The 25131-nt window shown below is 45.9% G+C and overlaps 1 protein-coding gene and 1 long non-coding RNA gene across 9 annotated transcripts in view; both read right to left on the bottom strand.

Moving 5' to 3' along the window:
* Nucleotides 1-10084: 10084 nt before the first annotated feature.
* Nucleotides 10085-12729, bottom strand: LOC147662594 (uncharacterized). Of its 8 annotated transcripts, none has more exons than XM_086951052.1 (3): nt 11764-12311; nt 11478-11679; nt 10085-11336 (listed from the first exon to the last, which is right to left on the bottom strand). In XM_086951052.1, exons 1-3 carry the CDS (start codon nt 12140-12142, stop codon nt 10208-10210), a joined length of 1710 nt encoding a protein of 569 aa, XP_086807178.1. In that variant the 5' UTR covers nt 12143-12311; the 3' UTR covers nt 10085-10207. The 8 variants fall into 8 exon arrangements, with proteins under 8 accessions (XP_086807178.1, XP_086807181.1, XP_086807180.1 ...); XM_086951055.1 differs by having other exon boundaries at nt 10085-11091; nt 11428-11595; XM_086951054.1 differs by having other exon boundaries at nt 10085-11187; nt 11272-11828; nt 11997-12311.
* A 502-nt stretch (nt 12730-13231) lies between these two features.
* The window catches only part of LOC147662593 (uncharacterized), a 93698-nt gene continuing 81798 nt past the window's right edge, over nt 13232-25131 (bottom strand). Inside the window, exon 3 of the long non-coding RNA XR_015305540.1 lies at nt 13232-13394. This is a non-coding gene — a long non-coding RNA (uncharacterized LOC147662593). The remainder of the gene's footprint in view (nt 13395-25131) is intronic.

Genomic DNA, 25131 nt, shown 5'->3' with positions numbered 1-25131 from the left:
CGCTGGAGTCTTTTCTGGAGTTTTGCTGTGGTTCCGGCGTATGTCAAATGTTTGAAAAACAGGGTTACAATAGTGAGATCACCATGGATCATTTGCCTTCTTTCTTTGAAAATATAGGCAGCCAACAAGACTGCAAAGCTTTATAGCACGGGAGTAAAAACCCGAATCTAAGGCGGCACCTACCTCCAGCGCGCAGGTCCTCAGTGAAACTGACATGACCAAGCCGCCACCAATGCACGAGAAAGGATCTGACAACCAAGTGCCGTAAATCTTGACAGCAGGCGATTAACATGGCAGCGCCGCAATACGGACCCCCGCCGGGGCGTATATAATTGCTCAAATGGCTTTGTCAAGGAATCCGGACCCCCAAGGGGCGTTTAGGTTGGCGGCACCACTGCGACAAGGCTCACCGGACCATTGGGTTTGCGGCACGTCTCCTCATTTGAGGACACGCGACGCGCAGACCAACGAGATGCGGGAGTTCCGCCTAGCGGCCTGATATCGCCGCCACACTCTGGGCTGGCCGCGAAAGGAGCGGAGAACACTCCTGCGGCCCAGGGACTCTAAAAGAAAACAAAACGTCAACAGAACTCCCCACGGACGTATAAGGGAACCCGCCTGAGCCTTAAAGCGGGCCCGAACCGTCCGATGTGTACAATAAACCACAAACACAATAGTATTTAAGACAACAGAGAGAAGCACTAAAAGTTACTTATCTGGTGCTGCGGAGCAGTGAAGAAAGAGGAAGGACAACGTTGCTGAGGGGTCTTCTTGGGTGCATAGACACTGTGGAAGGACTTGTGGCTGATCCTACCTTATGGACTCATGGATATTGTAGTCTGTTGGATTCTTCTTTGGATTGTTTTTTTCCTCTATTGGGATGAAATTGTTGAGGACTTTTTCTGAAGCTGCTGTGAAATAATTGTTGTTAATAAAGCGAAGAAAGAGTAGCATATTCAGAGCCTCCGGTCCTGACATAGAATTTGGGATGCCTTTCCTCTCAGATTTACTGGCTTTCCGTCCCCTGGATTTGGGGTGTAAGAGTAGGCCTCTCCAGGGTAGGTAGGAACTATTCATTAACCCTAAGCGCATATGTAAGAGGGACCTTTCTCTTGTCAAAGAGTGTTTTGTAAGAATGAGCCGCTGTGATAGAGAGGAAAATGAGCTGTGTAAGCCTCGTGTGCGTTAAGTACATTGTGTTAAAAACTGTACCAACCACCGAACCTTATCTTCTAGGGCTTAAAAGCATCCATGATCGTTTTCTATTGACCCGGTTTCGGCTCAACCTCTTCCATTACATCTTGGCACACCCTCGTGGCTCCCACAGAGTCCTGTGCCTCATGCCCTGTGGCTGTGACGATGAGTCTCCTAATAATAATAAAACCATTTGTTGAGCGCATGGCTACACTCGAACAGTGTGTCCCCGCGCTATAGATGGCTTCCATTATACCCAACAAGCCTGCCATGAGCAGTTAATTTCTACAGCTGGGCACCGACCCCTAACTACTAGAGAACAAAAGGTGGGTTTTGATGTTTCATACAAAATCTCCTCTCAGAGGGTTCCATCCGTAGTTCTAAGGGAAGTTTGTTCCAGTGGTTGGCCGCTAGATAGCAAAATGATCGGCCACCCATTCGGGCTCTAAAAATGCGAGGGACTGAAAACATCATGCTGCCTGAAGACCTTAAATTACTTTTAGGACGGTGAATGATAAGAAGCTTTTTTAGATATGCTGGTCCTTTCCCTTGGGCAATTCGATGAGCAATGCACATGGCTTTGAAAAGAATGTGCTCCTTAATAGGTAGCCAGTGCAGTTTTAACAAAGCGTGTTTCCCTGACTAAACGGGCAGCCATGTTTTGGACTCTTTGAAGTTGTTTGAGACCTTTCTGGCTGAGACCGATCAAGAGAGCATTACCATAGTCCATATGGGGGGTGACTAGGGCATGGATAAGGGATTTCCTGGAACTGATAGGTACAAGGTCAAGAACCTTACGCAAGGTTTTAAGAACTGCGTAACATTTGCCAGTTACCTTTTCAATATGCTTTTCAAAGGAAAGTTCTGTATCTAGCACAATTCCCAGATTATTTGCTGATTCAGTGGGGACAGGGGTCTGACCGAGTTCCACCGGCCACCAATCAGATGACCATGCCGAGGGAGATCCACCAATCAGTAACACCTTGGTTTTGTCCCCATTTAGACGCAAACAGTTATTGTTCATCCAGCTAGCTACAGCTGAGAGACAGGAGGAAAAGTTAATAGCTGTCTCGTCTTGTTCCTGACTGAGTGTAATCATCAGCTGCGTATCATCAGCATAAGTGATGATTTTGACACCGAATGACTCTACTATCCGGGCAAGGGGTTCCATGTAAAGATTGAATAAGGTAGGGCTCAGACTTGAGCCCTGTGGAACCCCATGCTTCAGCTGTCAGGATGATGACTTAAATGGGGGACAATGGATTTGGAAGCTTCTATTTTCCAAAAACGACTTTAGCCATTCATAGGCATCTCCCTCTACTCCAATCTCTGATGGCCGTGACAGCAGTGTGGAGTGCGACACGGTGTCAAATGCCGCACTGAGGTCGAGTAACACCAACGCTGCTGTCTGGCCTTTATCGGCTATTTGCCTCAATAGCTCAGTGGAATAGAGGACCGCCGTTTCTGTTGAATATTGAGCTCTGAAGCCAGATTGACATGATGCACTTTATAATGTTTACTAAATTCTATGCTGTCCCTAGAAAGTGATTTATTATTCCCATTCTCAAAAAAGTGGGTTTTAGGTGGGAGAGACCAGCTTTTATCTTTTTACAACTCCTCTCTAATTACACTGTTTTGCATACGCTTAACTGTTTACGGGTCGCTGTTAGACTCCGGTCAAGCTGCGATTAACTTCTGTACTGTAATTCATGAATTTTTATCTTGTGTTCTGATTAACTTGGACATATTATATTTGTCAATCTGTAACTTGGAAGATGTTTTTCTTTTATAAAACCGAATAAAGTTTGTTGATAATAAACACTACGGGATTCATTTACAGGGTAGCATGGTATCCCACACAATAACTCCAGGAGTCACAGTCCACACAATGTACATGCTTTGTTCCCCCTACTTCCAACCTTACATGTACCCCCCAATCACCTGCCCAAACCTCTCCCTGCTGATGCCAATGTGGTCCTCCGTCAACCCGCAGACCATATTTTTGGCCCCTTTGAAAGTGCCCATACAATAAAAATGCTGCAGTTGTAAATACATATCAACTACCATTTGTTGTGTTTGAAACATTTTATTGAATAATAAGACCCAATAAACATAAGCTGATTATTAAACCAAAACAAAACATCAGTTGCTATACACATAAGAGACAAAAGTTGTACATAAAAATCAACATACTGTAACACAGCAAGTTATGTAGAGCACAATTCTTAATTTTGGGCAATCTTTAAAGTTAAACAATAAAAACATTAATAAAGAACAGAAAAGGAAAAAAGGTGGGATACAGTGATGTCATTAATGTAATGCTTCCTACATATTGAAAAACAAATACTAATTATTTTCCTTAAGCAATAAAGTCCGCAGATTATGATTACATCCTATTTCATGTCCAGAGACCGATTTAGCTGCTTTCCTGTTTAAGTGACAACATTTGCAAATATATTTAACAAAACATTAAAGCTGGATGTCAGAAATTCTGTCTTTAAGTATTGTGTAAGAGTTATGTGTGATGGTTTTTATTTGATCTGAAGCAACACTAACCCTAAATAGGTACATGCACCGGTTATCATTCAACTAACATTATTAGTAAACTTAATTTGGAGGGAATCGTGAAAAATGGCCTCATGTACCAAGGGTTTTATTGTTAAAAAAAATCCACTGGTTCGGTAATTCACAGAGTTTGCAAATGCTACACCCCTTTTAGAAATGTACTAAGCCCATTTAAACAATTCAGAATTTGGAAGGGGAATGTTAATAGTTTCTCTTCTGAATATGTAATACATCCTTAAGGTATGTATTAAGCTTTGAAGCCATATGTGGGCTGAAAAACAGTAACAGGAGGTAGTAACCCAAGGGGACATTTGTGACATTGAAAGTAAAATGGGGTGCATTAAAAAATGCCTTTATTTAAAATCAATCACAGACACAGTAGTGTGCTGACTCTACAAGCAACCACTTTTTACCAAATATTTATTAGTACATGAACCTCAGTATTTCCTATATTGCTGAAATTTAGCGTCTAATATTTTTGTAATGTGGTGTGCATATTTGTTCCTGTTATTTCCCAATTCAATATTGCCATGATATGTACCTCTACTTTTTGTCAAACATATTGAAATATCTTTTTCACAATTTTTGGGGCATTCCAAAAAGTGTTTTCATTCTCTAACTTGAAGCTTCCTAAGAAAAATACTGATGCGCAGTTCCTGCTTTCTCCTGGATCACTTAGCTTTCTCACTAAACCAAGGAAAATATTGATTTGAGAGAGGTGGTTATTCTAGTCATACGCACTAGGGTTAGTTTTGAAAAGACCAATATAGAACTTCTTTTATCTTTAGAAATAATACTTGCAAAAGTTTATGTTCAATAATTTCAGATAATTTACTGATAAAGATATCAGATAAAGATCCCCTAATTTCTTATACCTTGTGGTATCAAAAATCTGCTAGAATTAACAGACTTCTCTTCTAGATAAAACCAGGTTTGAGAAGGTATTAAATGCTATTATCAACTTTCTGTTATTTTAACACAATTTTCCAGTGCACAGAGTATTTTCCCTACATAGATCACAACATTTTATGCTATGGTCTGTGCTTGAACGTACAATGAAGAGTTCAAAATGTATTTCTACCACAATCAAGAAACCCTTGGGTCTCTGAGGATTACTGTTGCAAATGAAGACCTAGCTACGATGAAATGGCTATGTTGGCCAAAAGCTCCCCTTTGCTTGTTTTAATTTGTACACAGAATCAGAATTTGTATGTGGTACACTGTAATGTTAGATGAATCTATTTTACCCTTCTGATAAGCAAGGGATGACGATGAACCATTATTTCGTCCCTGGTTTTAAACGGAACCCTGATAACTCCTGTTTGTCACAGTTCAAACAGAGGCCTGAGGGCCCCACAGAACAATGATTATTGCTGTTTTCCACAGTCCAAACAGAGGGCAGAGGTCACATTTCCTTTCTTCCCTTGGGGCCCAGGGCACACTGGCTAGGTCACTGGATAAGGATGGAGTGGGGAAGGGGTGGCAAGACAGGTGGATATTTAAACAGCTCGACGATGACTTCTTGCCTGGGTATTAAAGTATTCATCGCAATTATAGACTGAGGCAGGAATACATCTCCCAATATAGGAAGGCCTATGTACAAATGCAGCTCGATCAGACAGGTTGGGAACGCCTAATGGCTTTGAACTTGATAAAGACACATTAATCACTGGTCTTGAAATGCAATTGGCAGCATTAGGCACGCAGAGGTGTAGTCTACGTAATCTCATTATGTTCAGGGTACGGGAGGGTGTTTAGGGTATAAGGCACTTTGACAAAAACATTTCCGCCACCTTAGAAATTCAATCTTCCTTGTCCTACCCTAGTATACAAGTAGTACCACATTCTTTGTATACCTGAATTAAATAGGCACAGAAAATGTACCGTATTTAAAGACCCAGTTCAGAATTACATGGAAGGTGCACTGTCAAAGACTACACAATGGTGCAGTCTTCGGTGGGTGCTATCATCTCACACAGGGGGAGTACACCATATTATGCTGGAAAAAACATGTGGTGCCCTAACGTAAGCGCAGTTGTAAACCACCAGTCAGCTTACATAGTAAAGCGTCTGGCAGCTATTAAGTAAGGTGACACGTTTCCCCTGCAGGTGGCTGGGGCTGTCACCATCCTGTCAGGTGGGGGTATACAATCAATGGGCCGCCTGGATGCATTCAGTGCGCCTCCTGATTGCTTGTTTGCCTTTTCGTCCGTGTCAATTATACAGTGCAGTCCTTGGAGGAGCAGTCAATTTGTATTCATGAAAGACACTTGTGTTTCTCGGATGTGTAATTCCCAGATGATGCCTGAACTGTTCCACAATGGGCTAATTGTACATGGTATTGAATTGTATGGTCTTATGAGGACTGTTAATAATAAAAAGATTAAAAAATGTGGCCATGCCCAATACAAAAGAAAGCATGCCCACTTAGAACCTCTTCTACATGATCCACACTACATAAAGGGCTATGGAAGTGTCTGCAGCCTCTTCTGTAGAACAAAAGCCAAAAAGCCCATGGGACGCAGAAAGAGGGTGCACCCGATGCTTCATTATGTACGAAGGCCTTTGGTGGATGGTACAAAACAACAAGTCTTTGTTTTCAAAACACAACACCTGACACTTTGCACTGAGAACTTTCCTACGACATGAGGCACTGGCCTTTCGGAAACGCCAACGAGCGAGGCGTGTCAATGTGTAGTGATGGCGGCGGACACGTATAAGGCGGTCACTTGTTGATATAAACGTATGCTGGGAGAGGGATTGGCACCGCAGCAGAGGTTACGTGAGCAGTGGGCGGTGGATTTAGCTAAAAAGATACCTGAAGCAGCCTGGTCGCAGATACTTAAAAGAGCATGGAAGGGCACCAGGATTGCTAGATTCCAGCTGATTCGATGTTTTATATTGCACAGGGCATATCTTACGCCGGCTAAAATCAACTAATATTTCCATGTTAATACGGCTCTTTGCCCCGTTGTAGATTGGACATATTGGGAAGAGATAACCGCTTTACTCTGTAATATAACAGGGCGACAGATCGCTCCGAATGGGGGGACTTGCCTGCTACATTGTTTTCCGCATACTAGCAAAACAAAGTTAACTAGCAAATTCATAGACTTGGGATTGGTGCTTGCTAAACGAGAAATTACATCCCACTGGAAAGCAGCGGCAGGCCCTAGCTATATAAGGTGGAAATCTGCATTCCTTAAGTGGGCAAACAGCGAGAGCTCAGTTCGATTACAGCAAGCCCATAGATCCCATAATGACAAGGCATTAGAGGCGGCGCGAGCCTGGGAGGCCGTTGTGACAGAGCTGAAAGCGACAGATCTAGAAACTGACTCAGAGGCGAGCGCATTAATGGCTGAGGGAGACCAGTAGACTAGGTATCTTGATATTGAGGTGCAGAACGTGAGGCGATTCCCGGCCTTCATAGTAGTCAGGATGCTTAATAATGTTAAAATGAGGTCACCTGGGGAACCCGTACAATATGACTCAGCATTTGATCCCACTTAGCCTTAAGACAGTAGCGCCGGCAGGGGGGTGAGGGGGAGGGCATCTGAGGAAGAGTAGGATGAGGCTTTGATGCAGAAGACATTAATCACAGTAGCATGGAGAATTATAGGAACTTTTAACACTGTGGCAATACTGGTATTGAGGTGTATCTGTGTCTGGGGTTGAGTTGGGATCGTTGGATAACCTTGATTGTGTAACAATGTCACTATCTCCTTCTTCCTAATGGTCGGCCTCCATGTAAAGGCAATTGCCCATCCTCTTATTGGTTGTGGGTGTTTGAAAATAACAAATAAATAAACAAAACAAAAAAATGAGGGACAAAGGACAGTCTGTCGTCAAATATGACGCCCACATTTCTGACTTTGGTGACTGACCGTGGAAGGGACACCAAAGAAGATGGCCACCATGAAGAAGACCAATTTGGCAGTAATTTGCTGAATATCATAACCTCTGTTTTTGCAGAGTTATTAATGCAATTGTTGGCCATCCAACAACTGATGGCCAACATGCCTTTCTGGAAATTAAGCTGCTACTTCATCACCATCAGCGGTCAAGGTTTTCCGGCCCACCATCACAGGAGGGCTGGTGCAGCTTCTCACAGACAAGACAGTCAATGATGATGGTCTCATCAGGAAGAGTCACTTAAACTTGTTTGACAGCGAACCGAGGATTCACTGGCTGCAGTTGTTTGGTCCGACGAACAGGAGCTGGAACCGCTTAGTTGAATTTGACTTCCTCCCAGGTACAGTGCCCCGAGATACAGAAGAATCCTTACTGGGTTGTAATGAAAATAGTTGAAGAGCATATTGGAGAGGGGCGATCTACCGTCCTGGTGAGACCATGGTAATTAACTGGAACGGTCGAAACATTAACTATACAGGGACTATTTCATATAAATTATGTCTTCTAAGAATCGCCATTGCTTAACTTGTATTGTACAAAAGTATTTACAGCCCCGTTTCTGTGTACAAAATGCGGATCGGACTGTTTTATCATCATATCACTTTCATCTTGAGCACTGCGCAGTCATCACTCAACGATTTATATATACACTTGCTGCTGAGAACACAATCAGAATTTTGAGAAATGAAAAGGCCTCATCTGAATTCTAATCATGGTAAAAATGGTGAATTAATATCTGCCCAGGGCCTGCATATGTGATACAGACCTGTGAGATAATGAACTCATAGGCCTCTGTAGTTGTTCACAGTGCGCCTGGGAAGTGCCTCTTTGAGTCTCCGCTTGTCACTTCTGTAGCAGATTGACGTTGACACTGAGCTGCATGTTGTCTCCTACTCTGCTTTAAAGTTGGAGGACCCAGTCTGGTGTGTGGGGAATATTCACAAGGTGAGGAATCTGCAGGTAAAGGAGTAGCGACCAGAAAGAGCGTTACCAAAGGCAAGTAACTGGTTTGTTATGTTTTCCTGCTGTTGTATATTATCTCATTTTGGGTGGTGAACTCCGCAGGCGGAGTTTTCCATACTCCACGGAGCTCACGTAGTTCCTAAAAACTCCGTGGAGCGTAGCAAGGTTTTTTTCAACGCTCACACTCTTCAACGTTATGTGCTGGAGCGAAGAAAATCCACCTCCTGATGAGATTTGTCCTTGCTCGCGCTCGCCATGGTCTAGTAGGCAAGCAAAATCAACCACCTGGCGAGATTTCTCAAAGCGGGTCGTCGGATTTCTCAATGCAAGTGGTCGTGGCCGGTCACACCACTCGCATTGAGAAACCTTCCTTCGCATTCACAAAGCTGCCGCTTGAGTAGAAGCAGCTGCATCCTCTTATGCTGCACATGGTGCCTTTCGCAATTATTTTTATAGGGCGGGACAAACACCAGGAGATCAAAATCACCACAAACGGCATGACCCTTACGCACTCCGATGCTTGCGGAACTCCGCGTAGACCGCCAGAGTTTTTTTGTCACTTTGCGGAGTTCTTCATTGAGGAACTCCGCATAGACTTAATCTTATCATGAAAAAATAGATATCAGTCATATGTTAAGAAACAAGGGTGAGTAGAAACCTTTTGGGTGGAGTAAAATTTAAGACATTAATATTGTGATTTGCTGGGCAATTAGTTGATTTTTGCAAGCACTAACACTTCTCTGTGTCAAGTAAAGACCTTAAGAGTTTTGTAACTTTCAGATACTCAAATTGTGGATTCGGTTGCAATTTAAAAAAATTCCAGGCCTGAAATTTCTTTGGAGGTTGCATGCGGGCAACCTAAGTTATCCCGCGAGAGTTTCTTGATGAATCCTATTGCAACTACAATATGTGCTCTCTCATGTAAAGTCAGGTTGTTTGAAGCTTTTCTGCAACTCAAGATACACCTTACTGTTCACCTCATATGGATGTATTTCTCATGTTTAGTGAGATCTCCTTTCTGAGTAAACCATTTCTGGCTTTCCCCTCCTGTATTAGGCTTTAGTCCAGTGGGAATTCTCTCTTGTGAAGTGACATTGTATTTGAGACTAAACCTTATCTGACATTCAGAACACACATACATGATGTTCACTCTTCTAGTGAGCACCTTGATTGCATTTCGAGCACTCATAAGGTTTTTCCCTAGAGTGGGATCTCTCATGAAGCATAACTCTGTCTTTCAGATACAAGCTTTTAAGGCATAAGGATTTTCTCCAGTGTGGAGCTTCTCATGGTGAGATAGCGTTTTTCTCTGCAGCTTTTCTGGCATTCAGGGCGCTCATAATGTTTTTCATTAGTATGGAGTCGCTTATGGTTATTGAGGCTCTGCCTATCAAATAGCTATTTCTGGCATTCACAGCATAGGTAATGTTTTTCCCCTGTGTGCGTCTGCTCATGTAGAGTGAGATTGCGTTTAAATTGATGCTTTTCTGGCACTTGGAGCACTGAATTATTTTGACAGTGTGTTTTCGTATGGCGCTTGTAACCATCTCTACCTCGGAATCTTTTCTGACGTTTAGAGCACTGATAATTTTTTTTCCCCAGTGTGGATTCTTACATGTTCAGTGAGAGGAGATTTTTGGCTGAAACATTTTAGGCATTCGGAGCACTGATAAGGCTTTTCCCCAGTGTGGATTCTTACATGTTCAGTGAGAGGAGATTTTTGGCTGAAACATTTGTGGCATTCAGAGCACTGATAAGGTTTTTCCCCAGTGTGGGTTCTTATATGCTGAGTGAGATGGCCTTTTTCACTGAAACATTTTTGGCATTCGGAGCACTGATAAGGTTTTTCCCCAGTGTGGGTTCTTATATGCTGAATGAGACTGATTTTTCCACTGAAACATTTTAGGCATTCGGAGCACTGATAAGGCTTTTCCCCAGTGTGGATTCTTACATGTTCAGTGAGAGGAGATTTTTGGCTGAAACATTTGTGGCATTCAGAGCACTGATAAGGTTTTTCCCCAGTGTGGGTTCTTATATGCTGAGTGAGATGGCCTTTTTGACTGAAACATTTGTGGCATTCAGAGCACTGATAAGGTTTTTCCCCAGTGTGGGTTCTTATATGCTTAGTGAGATCGAATCTGTTTATGAAACATTTCTGACATTCAGAGCACTGATAAGGTGGTTCCCCTGTGTGGTTTTTTATATGCACAGTGAGATAGTGTTTTTCACTGAAACATTTCTGGCATTCAGAGCACTGATAAGGTTTTTCCCGAGTATGGATTCTTATATGCTGAGTGAGACTGATTTTGTTTATGAAACATTTCTGACATTCAGAGCACTGATAAGGTGGTTCCCCTGTGTGGGTTTTTATATGCACAGTGAGAAAGCGTTTGTCACTGAAACATTTCTGGCATTCAGGGCACTGATAAGGTTTTTCCCCAGTGTGGATTCTCACATGTTCAGTGAGATGAGATTTACGCCTGAAACATTTCTGGCATTCAGGGCACTGATAAGGTTTTTCCCCAGTGTGGGTCCTTGTATGTAGAGTGAGTCCTCCTTTGTCACTGAAACATTTCTGGCATTCAGAGCACTGAAATGGTTGTTCCACAGAGTGGGTTATTGCATGTCGAGAAAGGCTTTGTTTGTAACAAAACCTTTTCTGGCAATGAGAGCACTGATAAGGTTTTTCCCCAGTGTGGAATCTCAAATGTGCAGCTAGATGTGATTTACGGTTGAAATGTTTTGGGCATTCAGAGCACTGGTGAGGTTTTTCCCCAGTGTGGAATCTCAAATGTGCAGTTAGAAGTGATTTACGGTTGAAATGTTTTGGGCATTCAGAGCACTGATAAGGGTTTTCCCCAGTATGGATTCTTATATGCCGAGTGAGACGGATTTTTTCACTGAAACATTTCTGGCATTCAGAGCACTGATAAGGCTTTTCCCCAGTGTGGATTCTCACATGTTCAGTAAGATGAGATTTACGCCTGAAACATTTCTGGCATTCAGCGCACTGATAAGGTTTTTCCACAGAGGGGGTTAATGCATGTTGAGAAAGGCTTGGTTTGTTACAAAACCTTTTCTGGCATTCAGAATACTGGTAAGGTTTTTCGCCAGAGTGGAATCTCATATGTTTAGTAAGTTTAGATTTACGGCAGAAACTTTTTTGGCATTCAGCGCACTGGTAAGGTTTTTCCACAGAGTGGGTTAATGCATGTTGATCTAGAGTCGCTTTGAAACTAAAACTTTTCTGACATTCAGAGCACTGATAAGGTTTTTCCCCAGTGTGGATTCTCATATGCTCAGTGAGATAAGATTTACGCCTGAAGCTTTTTTGGCATATTTTGCATGGAGAGTGGTTTTCCCCAGTGTGGATTCTCATATGCTCAGTGAGATAAGATTTACGCTTGAAACTTTTTTGGCATACTTTGCACTGAGAGTGGTTTGCCCCAGTGTGCATTCTGTCAAATTCTGTGAGATGAGATTTATGGCTGTATCTTTTTTGGCACATGTAACTTTTTTCCCCAGCTTAGGTTATTTTGCCTTGATTGAGGCGGTTTTTAACAATGAATTTGTTCTCACAGTCTGTGTTTTTATAAGGTGTATTCCTAGAGTTAATATCTCTACGATTAGTTTTCTCTTGCTTACATGCCACAGTAAGAGTTAACCCGATTTTAGAGTCAGGCTTGTTTAGATAATGTTCAGCATTTATCTCTAAAAGAAATTGTGTGTAATCTTCTTAACACTTGAATTGAGCAAAATATGTCTCGAAGCAGCCCTGTAACACCTGTCGAAATGTTTCTAGCCGATAATAGTCTTTAGGTTATAGCCTATCCGGCACCAACTTCTTTTGTGACTGGAGATTTTCTCAAATCTATTTGTATAGGTTCTTAACAATGCAGTGATAAGGTGTTAGTCTGATATTTAATAATTAAACTGATAATTACCTTTTTGCACTGACATAATGGCAGTAACTGATGGTGTTAGAAATGCACAGTACCATTGTGGATCACCAGTTGCAGAACATCAGTTCCTCTTACCCTTTCTTTGTTTGGTGTAAGGTTAAGATTTGTAGTTCTGAAGACGAGGATGTATTTACATTACATATAGCGCAACTGTGCTCATTTAATCCATTCTTATCTTGAACAGTTTTACATACTCCTCACGCACAGCAGCTAATGTTGAGGCAATTTACATAGAATTACAGAACAGTACACAATAAAAAGGAAACAATCTGAGATGGTTATGAACACAATAAGGTGGTGAATTTTTAAGGTTTTCACAATAGTGAGCAGAGTGGGTCGTGGTTTTCTACCATAGGCAGATAGTCTCAAACTTGTGTAACTGGTTAAAAACGGTTGTTGAACAAAGGTGATTTTCCAATCTTTCGGTTGTTAACGTGTCAGCTTCAGAGTCTTCTCTCAGGGTCTTTTTTCCTTGATGGTATGCAGAAGATACCTTTTGTTATAACTTTCTTTTATGCAGTGTGTGCTTCCTCTCTGGAATTACATGATGTTTTAGATGAACGTTATTCTGTGCACAGATATGGCTTTGCTCTTGGTTAATGAAATACTAAATTAGAGACTTCACTTACAGTATAGTACTTTCCTCAGCTCCCACTTCCTCGCCACATCGAGATTTTGGAAATTGTTTAAGCGTAGATGGCTGGATGTCCTTCAGTTTTTCAAAATAATCCTTCCTATGGCACTGACTTCAGTTGCCTGGTGCTAAATCTTGCTTTCTTCGTCAGTAATTTCAATCACCTATAGTATTAAAATTAAATAGTTAATACAAGAAAATTTCCCAAAAATATAATTTACAAGCCAAATCAATGCAGAGTTGCAGAATTTTGACAATGTTGAGCTGTTTTTCAGACAGAGCAGAGTGTAGAATGGTAGCCTGAGAGTACTTGGATGTAGGAGTGAGGAATTATAGAATTTTCAACATTTTATTAAGCTCACAAAGGATATATGCACCCTATGGACTTGTAACATTGAATCCCAAAGGCAGAAATTAAAGTCATATGCACTGGCACCAAACAGATATTTAAACAAGCATTGGAAATGCAATAGGTCTCGCCATAGGATAGTTTTGAGTTTTTGGTGTGTAAAAGGTTTTTTTTTGTTAAGTTTTTTTCCCTTCTAAATAAAAGTATTAATTTTGTTTTTAGATTTGTGATTATTTTAGCAAATAGAGGGGGGGGGGTGAGAGCGAAGGACGGAGGGGAGAGAGAGGGAGGGAGAGAGGAGAGAGAGACAGAGATGGGGAGTGAGGAGAGGTAAGAGAGGGAAAGGGAGAGAGGGAGAGGGAAGTGAGGTAATGGGAGAGTGGGAAAGGGAGAGAGGGAAAGGTAGAGAGGGTAGAGGGAGAGAGGGAGGGTTTAGAAGAGAGGGGGAGGACGAGAGCGAAGGACAGAGGGGGGAGGTAGAGAGGAGAGCAGGCAGAGGGGGAGATGGGGAGAGGGAGAAAAATTAGAGCAGAGGGAAGGTAAAGGGAGGGAGAGAGGAGAGAGAGGGGGAGAGGAGAGAGGAGAGAGGGAGGGAGAGGGTGAGAGAGGAGAGAGGAGTGAGGAGAGAGTGAGAGGGAAGTGAGGGAAAGGGAGTGGGCGGGGAGAGAGAGTGGGGAGAGGGCGGAGCGGGAAGAGATGCTCTCGGAAGGCCGGGGAACAGATGCTGCTGGGGAACGGATGAGGGGAGGTGCTGGCGGCTGGGGAGGCAGGTGGCGGAGAGCAAGTGGCGGAGCGGGAAGAGCTGCTGGCGGAGCAACCTTGTTATGGGCGATGTGTTGCTGTAAAGTGGATTATAATTAAACAACAAGGGGTGGTGATGGACAGAGTCTCTGAATTAAGCAGAATACTCTCACCCAGTCAAGAGATCAGGGCTAGATCCAACACCGTTTTTTAGCTCACTGCACCATCCCAGCTCAGAACCTGGCTAAATGCAAATTAGTCTGTTCCTGTCCCAGTGCATGATGGGAACAGGGCAAACCAAACTACCAAGCCAATTCTTTCACTGGGAAGGAAACAAGCTTCCGGGGACCGGTTTCTGGCATTACAGCCGTCTTCGGCCCGGCTTGCTTGAATCCTGATGGTGCAATGAGCAAGGGACTCACATCTGAGTATACCCTTCCCCGCTTATGGTGGACAAAATAATTAAACAACAAGGGGTGGTGATGGACAGAGTCTCGGAATTAAGCAGAATACTCTCACCCAGTCAAGAGATCAGGGCTAGATCCAACACCGTTTTTTAGCTCACTGCACCATCCCAGCTCAGAACCTGGCTATATGCAAATTAGTCTGTTCCTGTCCCAGTGCATGATGGGAACAGGGCAAACCAAACTACCAACCCAATTCTTTCACTGGGAAGGAAACAAGCTTCCGGGGACCGGTTTTTGGCATTACAGCCGTCTTCGGCCCGGCTTGCTTGAATCCTGATGGTGCAATGAGCAAGGGACTCACATCTGAGTATACCCTTCCACGCTTATGGTGGACAAAATAATTAAACAACAAGGGGTGGTGATGGACAGAGTCTCTGAATTAAGCAGAATACTCTCACCCAGTCAAGAGATCAGGGCTAGATCCAACACCGTTTTTTAGCTCACTGCAACATCCCAGCTCAGAACCTGGCTATATGCAAATTAGTCTGTTCCTGTCCCAGTGCATGATGGGAACAGGGCAAACCAAACTACCAAGCCAATTCTTTCACTGGGAAGGAAACAAGCTTCCGGGGACCGGTTTCTGGCATTACAGCCGTCTTCGGCCCGGCTTGCTTGAATCCTGATGGTGCAATGAGCAAGGGACTCACATCTGAGTATACTCTTCCACGCTTATGGTGGACAAAATAATTAAACAACAAAGGGTGGTGATGGACAGAGTCTCTGAATTAAGCAGAATACTCTCACCCAGTCACGAGATCAGGGCTAGATCCAACACCGTTTTTTAGCTCACTGCACCATCCCAGCTCAGAACCTGGCTATATGCAAATTAGTCTGTTCCTGTCCCAGTGCATGATGGGAACAGGGCAAACCAAACTACCAAGCCAATTCTTTCACTGGGAAGGAAACAAGCTTCCGGGGACCGGTTTCTGGCATTACAGCCGTCTTCGGCCCGGCTTGCTTGAATCCTGATGGTGCAATGAGCAAGGGACTCACATCTGAGTGTACCCTTCCACGCTTATGGTGGCCAAATATTTAAACAACAAGGGGTGGTGATGGACAGAGTCTCTGAATTAAGCAGAATACTCTCACCCAGTCAAGAGATCAGGGCTAGATCGAACACCGTTTTTTAGCTCACTGCACCATCCCAGCTCAGAACCTGGCTATATGCAAATTAGTCTGTTCCTGTCCCAGTGCATGATGGGAACAGGGCAAACCAAACTACCAAGCCAATTCTTTCACTGGGAAGGAAACAAGCTTCCGGGGAAATGCCAGAAACTGGTCCCCGGAAGCTTGTCTCCTTTCTGGTGAAGAATTGGCTTGGTAGTTTGGTCTGCCCTGTTCCCATGATGCACTGGGCAAGGGACAGACTAATTTGCATATAGCCAGGTTCTGAGCTGGGATGGTGCAGTGAGCTAAATAACGGTGTTGGATCAAGCCCTGATCTTTGGACTGGGTAAGAGTGGTCTGCTTAATTCAGACACTCTGTTCATCACCACCCCCTTTTCTGAATCGTTTTTGGCCACTATAGGTGTGGCAGGGTATACTCAGACATGAGTCCCTTGCTCACTGCACCATCAGGATTCAAGCAAGCCGGGCCGACGACGGCTGAAATGCCAGAAACTGGTCCCCGGAAGCTTGTCTCCTTTCTGGTGAAGAATTGGCTTGGTAGTTTGGTCTGCCCTGTTCCCATGATGCACTGGGCCAGAGACAGACTAATTTGCATATAGCCAGGTTCTGAGCTGGGATGGTGCAGTGAGCTAAATAACGGTGATGGATCAAGCCCTGATCTTTGGACTGGGTAAGAGTGGTCTGCTTAATTCAGACACTCTGTTCATCACCACCCCCTTTTCTGAATCGTTTTTGGCCACTATAGGTGTGGCAGGGTATACTCAGACATGAGTCCCTTGCTCACTGCACCATCAGGATTCAAGCAAGCCGGGCCGACGACGGCTGAAATGCCAGAAACTGGTCCCCGGAAGCTTGTCTCCTTTCTGGTGAAGAATTGGCTTGGTAGTTTGGTCTGCCCTGTTCCCATGATGCACTGGGCCGGGGACAGACTAATTTGCATATAGCCAGGTTCTGAGCTGGGATGGTGCAGTGAGCTAAATAACGGTGATGGATCAAGCCCTGATCTTTGGACTGGGTAAGAGTGGTCTGCTTAATTCAGACACTCTGTTCATCACCACCCCCTTTTCTGAATCGTTTTTGGCCACTATAGGTGTGGCAGGGTATACTCAGACATGAGTCCCTTGCTCACTGCACCATCAGGATTCAAGCAAGCCGGGCCGACGACGGCTGAAATGCCAGAAACTGGTTCCCGGAAGCTTGTCTCCTTTCTGGTGAAGAATTGGCTTGGTAGTTTGGTCTGCCCTGTTCCCATGATGCACTGGGCCAGGGACAGACTAATTTGCATATAGCCAGGTTCTGAGCTGGGATGGTGCAGTGAGCTAAATAACGGTGATGGATCAAGCCCTGATCTTTGGACTGGGTAAGAGTGGTCTGCTTAATTCAGAAACTCTGTTCATCACCACCCCCTTTTCTGACTCGTTTTTGGCCACTATAGATGTGGCAGGGTATACTCAGACATGAGTCCCTTGCTCACTGCACCATCAGGATTCAAGCAAGCCGGGCCGACGACGGCTGAAATGCCAGAAACTGGTCCCCGGAAGCTTGTCTCCTTTCTGGTGAAGAATTGGCTTGGTAGTTTGGTTTGCCCTGTTCCCATGATGCACTGGGCCAGGGACAGACTAATTTGCATATAGCCAGGTTCTGAGCTGGGATGGTGCAATGAGCTAAATAACGGTGATGGATCAAGCCCTGATCTTTGGACTGGGTAAGAGTGGTCTGATTAATTCAGACACTCTGTTCATCACCACCCCCTTTTCTGAATCGTTTTTGGCCACTATAGGTGTGGCAGGGTATACTCAGACATGAGTCCCTTGCTCACTGCACCATCAGGATTCAAGCAAGCCGGGCAAACGACGGCTGAAATGCCAGAAACTGGTCCCCGGAAGCTTGTCTCCTTTCTGGTAAAGAATTGGCTTGGTAGTTTGGTCTGCCCTGTTCCCATGATGCACTGGGCCAGGGACAGACTAATTTGCATATAGCCAGGTTCTGAGCTGGGATGGTGCAGTGAGCTAAATAACAGTGATGGATCAAGCCCTGATCTTTGGACTGGGTAAGAGTGGTCTGCTTAATTCAGACACTCTGTTCATCACCACCCCCTTTTCTGAATCGTTTTTGGCCACTATAGGTGTGGCAGGGTATACTCAGACATGAGTCCCTTGCTCACTGCACCATCAGGATTCAAGCAAGCCGGGCCGACGACGGCTGAAATGCCAGAAACGGGTCCCCGGAAGCTTGTCTCCTTTCTGGTGAAGAATTGGCTTGGTAGTTTGGTCTGCCCTGTTCCCATGATGCACTGGGCCAGGGACAGACTAATTTGCATATAGCCAGGTTCTGAGCTGGGATGGTGCAGTGATCTAAATAACGGTGATGGATCAAGCCCTGATCTTTGGACTGGGTAAGAGTGGTCTGCTTAATTCAGACACTCTGTTCATCACCACCCCCTTTTCTGAATCGTTTTTGGCCACTATAGGTGTGGCAGGGTATACTCAGACATGAGTCCCTTGCTCACTGCACCATCAGGATTCAAGCAAGCCGGGCCGACGACGGCTGAAATGCCAGAAACTGGTCCCCGGAAGCTTGTCTCCTTTCTGGTCAAGAATTGGCTTGGTAGTTTGGTCTGCCCTGTTCCCATGATGCACTGGGCCAGGGACAGACTAATTTGCATATAGCCAGGTTCTGAGCTGGGATGGTGCAGTGAGCTAAATAACGGTGATGGATCAAGCCCTGATCTTTGGACTGGGTAAGAGTGGTCTGCTTAATTCAGACACTGTTCATCACCACCCCCTTTTCTGAATCGTTTTTGGCCACTATAGGTGTGGCAGGGTATACTCAGACATGAGTCCCTTGCTCACTGCACCATCAGGATTCAAGCAAGCCGGGCCGACGACGGCTGAAATGCCAGAAACTGGTTCCCGGAAGCTTGTCTGATTTCTGGTGAAGAATTGGCTTGGTAGTTTGGTCTGCCCTGTTCCCATGATGCACTGGGCCAGGGACAGACTAATTTGCATATAGCCAGGTTCTGAGCTGGGATGGTGCAGTGAGCTAAATAACGGTGATGGATCAAGCCCTGATCTTTGGACTGGGTAAGAGTGGTCTGCTTAATTCAGACACTCTGTTCATCACCACCCCCTTTTCTGACTCGTTTTTGGCCACTATAGATGTGGCAGGGTATACTCAGACATGAGTCCCTTGCTCACTGCATCATCAGGATTCAAGCAAGCCGGGCCGACGACAGCTGAAATGCCAGAAACTGGTCCCCGGAAGCTTGTCTCCTTTCTGGTGAAGAATTGGCTTGGTAGTTTGGTCTGCCCTGTTCCCATGATGCACTGGGCCAGGGACAGACTAATTTGCATATAGCCAGGTTCTGAGCTGGGATGGTGCCGTGAGCTAAATAACAGGGATGGATCAAGCCCTGATCTTTGGACTGGGCAAGAGTGGTCTGCTTAATTCAGACACTCTGTTCATCACCACCCCCTTTTCTGAATCGTTTTTGGCCACTATAGGTGTGGCAGGGTATACTCAGACATGAGTCCCTTGCTCACTGCACCATCAGGATTCAAGCAAGCCGGGCCGACGACGGCTGAAATGCCAGAAACTGGTCCCCGGAAGCTTGTCTCCTTTCTGGTGAAGAATTGGCTTGGTAGTTTGGTCTGCCCTGTTCCCATGATGCACTGGGCCAGGGACAGACTAATTTGCATATAGCCAGGTTCTGAGCTGGGATGGTGCAGTGAGCTAAATAACGGCGATGGATCAAGCCCTGATCTTTGGACTGGGTAAGAGTGGTCCGCTTAATTCAGACACTCTGTTCATCACCACCCCCTTTTCTGAATCGTTTTTGGCCACTATAGGTGTGGCAGGGTATACTCAGACATGAGTCCCTTGCTCACTGCACCATCAGGATTCAAGCAAGCCGGGCCGACGACGGCTGAAATGCCAGAAACTGGTCCCCGGAAGCTTGTCTCCTTTCTGGTGAAGAATTGGCTTGGTAGTTTGGTCTGCCCTGTTCCCATGATGCACTGGGCCAGGGATAGACTCATTTGCATATAGCCAGGTTCTGAGCTGGGATGGTGCAGTGAGCTAAATAACGGTGATGGATCAAGCCCTGATCTTTGGACTGGGTAAGAGTGGTCTGCTTAATTCAGACACTCTGTTCATCACCACCACCTTTTCTGAATCGTTTTTGGCCACTATAGGTGTGGCAGGGTATACTCAGACATGAGTCCCTTGCTCACTGCACCATCAGGATTCAAGCAAGCCGGGCCAACGACGGCTGAAATGCCAGAAACTGGTCCCCGGAAGCTTGTCTCCTTTCTGGTGAAGAATTGGCTTGGTAGTTTGGTCTGCCCTGTTCCCATGATGCACTGGGCCAGGGACAGACTAATTTGCATATAGCCAGGTTCTGAGCTGGGATGGTGCAGTGTTCTAAATAACGGTGATGGATCAAGCCCTGATCTTTGGACTGGGTAAGAGTGGTCTGCTTAATTCAGACACTCTGTTCATCACCACCCCCTTTTCTGAATCGTTTTTGGCCACTATAGGTGTGGCAGGGTATACTCAGACATGAGTCCCTTGCTCACTGCACCATCAGGATTCAAGCAAGCCGGGCTGACGACGGCTGAAATGCCAGAAACTGGTCCCCGGAAGCTTGTCTCCTTTCTGGTGAAGAATTGGCTTGGTAGTTTGGTCTGCCCTGTTCCCATGATGCACTGGGCCAGGGACAGACTAATTTGCATATAGCCAGGTTCTGAGCTGGGATGGTGCAGTGAGCTAAATAACGGTGATGGATCAAGCCCTGATCTTTGGACTGGGTAAGAGTGGTCTGCTTAATTCAGACACTCTGTTCATCACCACCCCCTTTTCTGAATCGTTTTTGGCCACTATAGGTGTGGCAGGGTATACTCAGACATGAGTCCCTTGCTCACTGCACCATCAGGATTCAAGCAAGCCGGGCCGACGACGGCTGAAATGCCAGAAACTGGTCCCCGGAAGCTTGTCTCCTTTCTGGTGAAGAATTGGCTTGGTAGTTTGGTCTGCCCTGTTCCCATGATGCACTGGGCCAGGGACAGACTAATTTGCATATAGCCAGGTTCTGAGCTGGGATGGTGCAGTGAGCTAAATAACGGTGATGGATCAAGCCCTGATCTTTGGACTGGGTAAGAGTGGTCTGCTTAATTCAGACACTCTGTTCATCACCACCCCCTTTTCTGAATCGTTTTTGGCCACTATAGGTGTGGCAGGGTATACTCAGACATGAGTCCCTTGCTCACTGCACCATCAGGATTCAAGCAAGCCGGGCCGACGACGGCTGAAATGCCAGAAACTGGTCCCCGGAAGTTTGTCTCCTTTCTGGTGAAGAATTGGCTTGGTAGTTTGGTCTGCCCTGTTCCCATGATGCACTGAGCCAGGGACAGACTAATTTGCATATAGCCAGGTTCTGAGCTGGGATGGTGCAGTGAGCTAAATAACGGTGATGGATCAAGCCCTGATCTTTGGACTGGGTAAAAGTGGTCTGCTTAATTCAGACACTCTGTTCATCACCACCCCCTTTTCTGAATCGTTTTTGGCCACTATAGGTGTGGCAGGGTATACTCAGACATGAGTCCCTTGCTCACTGCACCATCAGGATTCAAGCAAGCCGGGCCGACGACGGCTGAAATGCCAGAAACTGGTCCCCGGAAGCTTGTCTCCTTTCTGGTGAAGAATTGGCTTGGTAGTTTGGTCTGACCTGTTCCCATGATGCACTGGGCCAGGGACAGACTAATTTGCATATAGCCAGGTTCTGAGCTGGGATGGTGCAGTGATCTAAATAACGGTGATGGATCAAGCCCTGATCTTTGGACTGGGTAAGAGTGGTCTGCTTAATTCAGACACTCTGTTCATCACCACCCCCTTTTCTGAATCGTTTTTGGACACTATAGGTGTGGCAGGGTATACTCAGACATGAGTCCCTTGCTCACTGCACCATCAGGATTCAAGCAAGCCGGGCCGACGACGGCTGAAATGCCAGAAACTGGTTCCCGGAAGCTTGTCTCCTTTCTGGTGAAGAATTGGCTTGGTAGTTTGGTCTGCCCTGTTCCCATGATGCACTGGGCCAGGGACAGACTAATTTGCATATAGCAAGGTTCTGAGCTGGGATGGTGCAGTGAGCTAAATAACGGTGATGGATCAAGCCCTGATCTTTGGACTGGGTAAGAGTGGTCTGCTTAATTCAGACACTCTGTTCATCACCACCCCCTTTTCTGACTCGTTTTTGGCCACTATAGATGTGGCAGGGTATACTCAGACATGAGTCCCTTGCTCACTGCACCATCAGGATTCAAGCAAGCCGGGCCGACGACGGCTGAAATGCCAGAAACTGGTCCCCGGAAGCTTGTCTCCTTTCTGGTGAAGAATTGGCTTGGTAGTTTGGTCTGCCCTGTTCCCATGATGCACTGGGCCAGGGACAGACTAATTTGCATATAGCCAGGTTCTGAGCTGGGATGGTGCAGTGAGCTAAATAACGGTGATGGATCAAGCCCTGATCTTTGGACTGGGTAAGAGTGGTCTGCTTAATTCAGACACTCTGTTCATCACCACCCCCTTTTCTGAATCGTTTTTGGCCACTATAGGTGTGGCAGGGTATACTCAGACATGAGTCCCTTGCTCACTGCACCATCAGGATTCAAGCAAGCCGGGCAAACGACGGCTGAAATGCCAGAAACTGGTCCCCGGAAGCTTGTCTCCTTTCTGGTAAAGAATTGGCTTGGTAGTTTGGTCTGCCCTGTTCCCATGATGCACTGGGCCAGGGACAGACTAATTTGCATATAGCCAGGATCTGAGCTGGGATGGTCCAGTGAGCTAAATAACGGTGATGGATCAAGCCCTGATCTTTGGACTGGGTAAGAGTGGTCTGCTTAATTCAGACACTCTGTTCATCACCACCCCCTTTTCTGAATCGTTTTGGCCACTATAGGTGTGGCAGGGTATACTCAGACATGAGTCCCTTGCTCACTGCACCATCAGGATTCAAGCAAGCCGGGCCGACGACGGCTGAAATGCCAGAAACGGGTCCCCGGAAGCTTGTCTCCTTTCTGGTGAAGAATTGGCTTGGTAGTTTGGTCTGCCCTGTTACCATGATGCACTGGGCCAGGGACAGACTAATTTGCATATAGCCAGGTTCTGAGCTGGGATGGTGCAGTGATCTAAATAACGTTGATGGATCAAGCCCTGATCTTTGGACTGGGTAAGAGTGGTCTGCTTAATTCAGACACTCTGTTCATCACCACCCCCTTTTCTGAATCGTTTTTGGCCACTATAGGTGTGGCAGGGTATACTCAGACATGAGTCCCTTGCTCACTGCACCATCAGGATTCAAGCAAGCCGGGCTGACGACGGCTGAAATGCCAGAAACTGGTCCCCGGAAGCTTGTCTCCTTTCTGGTGAAGAATTGGCTTGGTAGTTTGGTCTGCCCTGTTCCCATGATGCACTGAGCCAGGGACAGACTAATTTGCATATAGCCAGGGTCTGAGCTGGGATGGTGCAGTGATCTAAATAACGAAGATGGATCAAGCCCTGATCTTTGGACTGGGTAAGAGTGGTCTGCTTAATTCAGACACTCTGTTCATCACCACCCCCTTTTCTGAATCGTTTTTGGCCACTATAGGTGTGGCAGGGTATACTCAGACATGAGTCCCTTGCTCACTGCACCATCAGGATTCAAGCAAGCCGGGCCGACGACGGCTGAAATGCCAGAAACTGGTTCCCGGAAGCTTGTCTCCTTTCTGGTGAAGAATTGGCTTGGTAGTTTGGTCTGCCCTGTTCCCATGATGCACTGGGCCAGGGACAGACTAATTTGCATATAGCCAGGTTCTGAGCTGGGATGGTGCAGTGTTCTAAATAACGGTGATGGATCAAGCCCTGATCTTTGGACTGGGTAAGAGTGGTCTGCTTAATTCAGACACTCTGTTCATCACCACCCCCTTTTCTGAATCGTTTTTGGCCACTATAGGTGTGGCAGGGTATACTCAGACATGAGTCCCTTGCTCACTGCACCATCAGGATTCAAGCAAGCCGGGCTGACGACGGCTGAAATGCCAGAAACTGGTCCCCGGAAGCTTGTCTCCTTTCTGGTGAAGAATTGGCTTGGTAGTTTGGTCTGCCCTGTTCCCATGATGCACTGGGCCAGGGACAGACTAATTTGCATATAGCCAGGTTCTGAGCTGGGATGGTGCAGTGAGCTAAATAACGGTGATGGATCAAGCCCTGATCTTTGGACTGGGTAAGAGTGGTCTGCTTAATTCAGACACTCTGTTCATCACCACCCCCTTTTCTGAATCGTTTTTGGCCACTATAGGTGTGGCAGGGTATACTCAGACATGAGTCCCTTGCTCACTGCACCATCAGGATTCAAGCAAGCCGGGCCGACGACGGCTGAAATGCCAGAAACTGGTCCCCGGAAGCTTGTCTCCTTTCTGGTGAAGAATTGGCTTGGTAGTTTGGTCTGCCCTGTTCCCATGATGCACTGGGCCAGGGACAGACTAATTTGCATATAGCCAGGTTCTGAGCTGGGATGGTGCAGTGAGCTAAATAACGGTGATGGATCAAGCCCTGATCTTTGGACTGGGAAAGAGTGGTCTGCTTAATTCAGACACTCTGTTCATCACCACCCCCTTTTCTGAATCGTTTTTGGCCACTATAGGTGTGGCAGGGTATACTCAGACATGAGTCCCTTGCTCACTGCACCATCAGGATTCAAGCAAGCCGGGCCGACGACGGCTGAAATGCCAGAAACTGGTCCCCGGAAGCTTGTCTCCTTTCTGGTGAAGAATTGGCTTGGTAGTTTGGTCTGCCCTGTTCCCATGATGCACTGAGCCAGGGACAGACTAATTTGCATATAGCCAGGTTCTGAGCTGGGATGGTGCAGTGAGCTAAATAACGGTGATGGATCAAGCCCTGATCTTTGGACTGGGTAAGAGTGGTCTGCTTAATTCAGACACTCTGTTCATCACCACCCCCTTTTCTGAATCGTTTTTGGCCACTATAGGTGTGGCAGGGTATACTCAGACATGAGTCCCTTGCTCACTGCACCATCAGGATTCAAGCAAGCCGGGCCGACGACGGCTGAAATGCCAGAAACTGGTCCCCGGAAGCTTGTCTCCTTTCTGGTGAAGAATTGGCTTGGTAGTTTGGTCTGACCTGTTCCCATGATGCACTGGGCCAGGGACAGACTAATTTGCA

The sequence above is a fragment of the Lissotriton vulgaris genome, unplaced genomic scaffold, assembly GCF_964263255.1.
Source record: "Lissotriton vulgaris unplaced genomic scaffold, aLisVul1.2 SCAFFOLD_2469, whole genome shotgun sequence".
Lineage (NCBI taxonomy): Eukaryota > Metazoa > Chordata > Amphibia > Caudata > Salamandridae > Lissotriton > Lissotriton vulgaris.
The sequence above is the reverse complement of the archived record's forward strand: the minus strand, read 5'-3'. Positions and strand labels throughout refer to the sequence as shown.

Excerpts from the sequence above, each read along its gene's own strand:
- LOC147662594 (XM_086951048.1), bottom strand. The coding sequence starts at position 12,142 with ATGTGCCAAAAAAGATACAGCCATAAATCTCATCTCACAGAATTTGAC.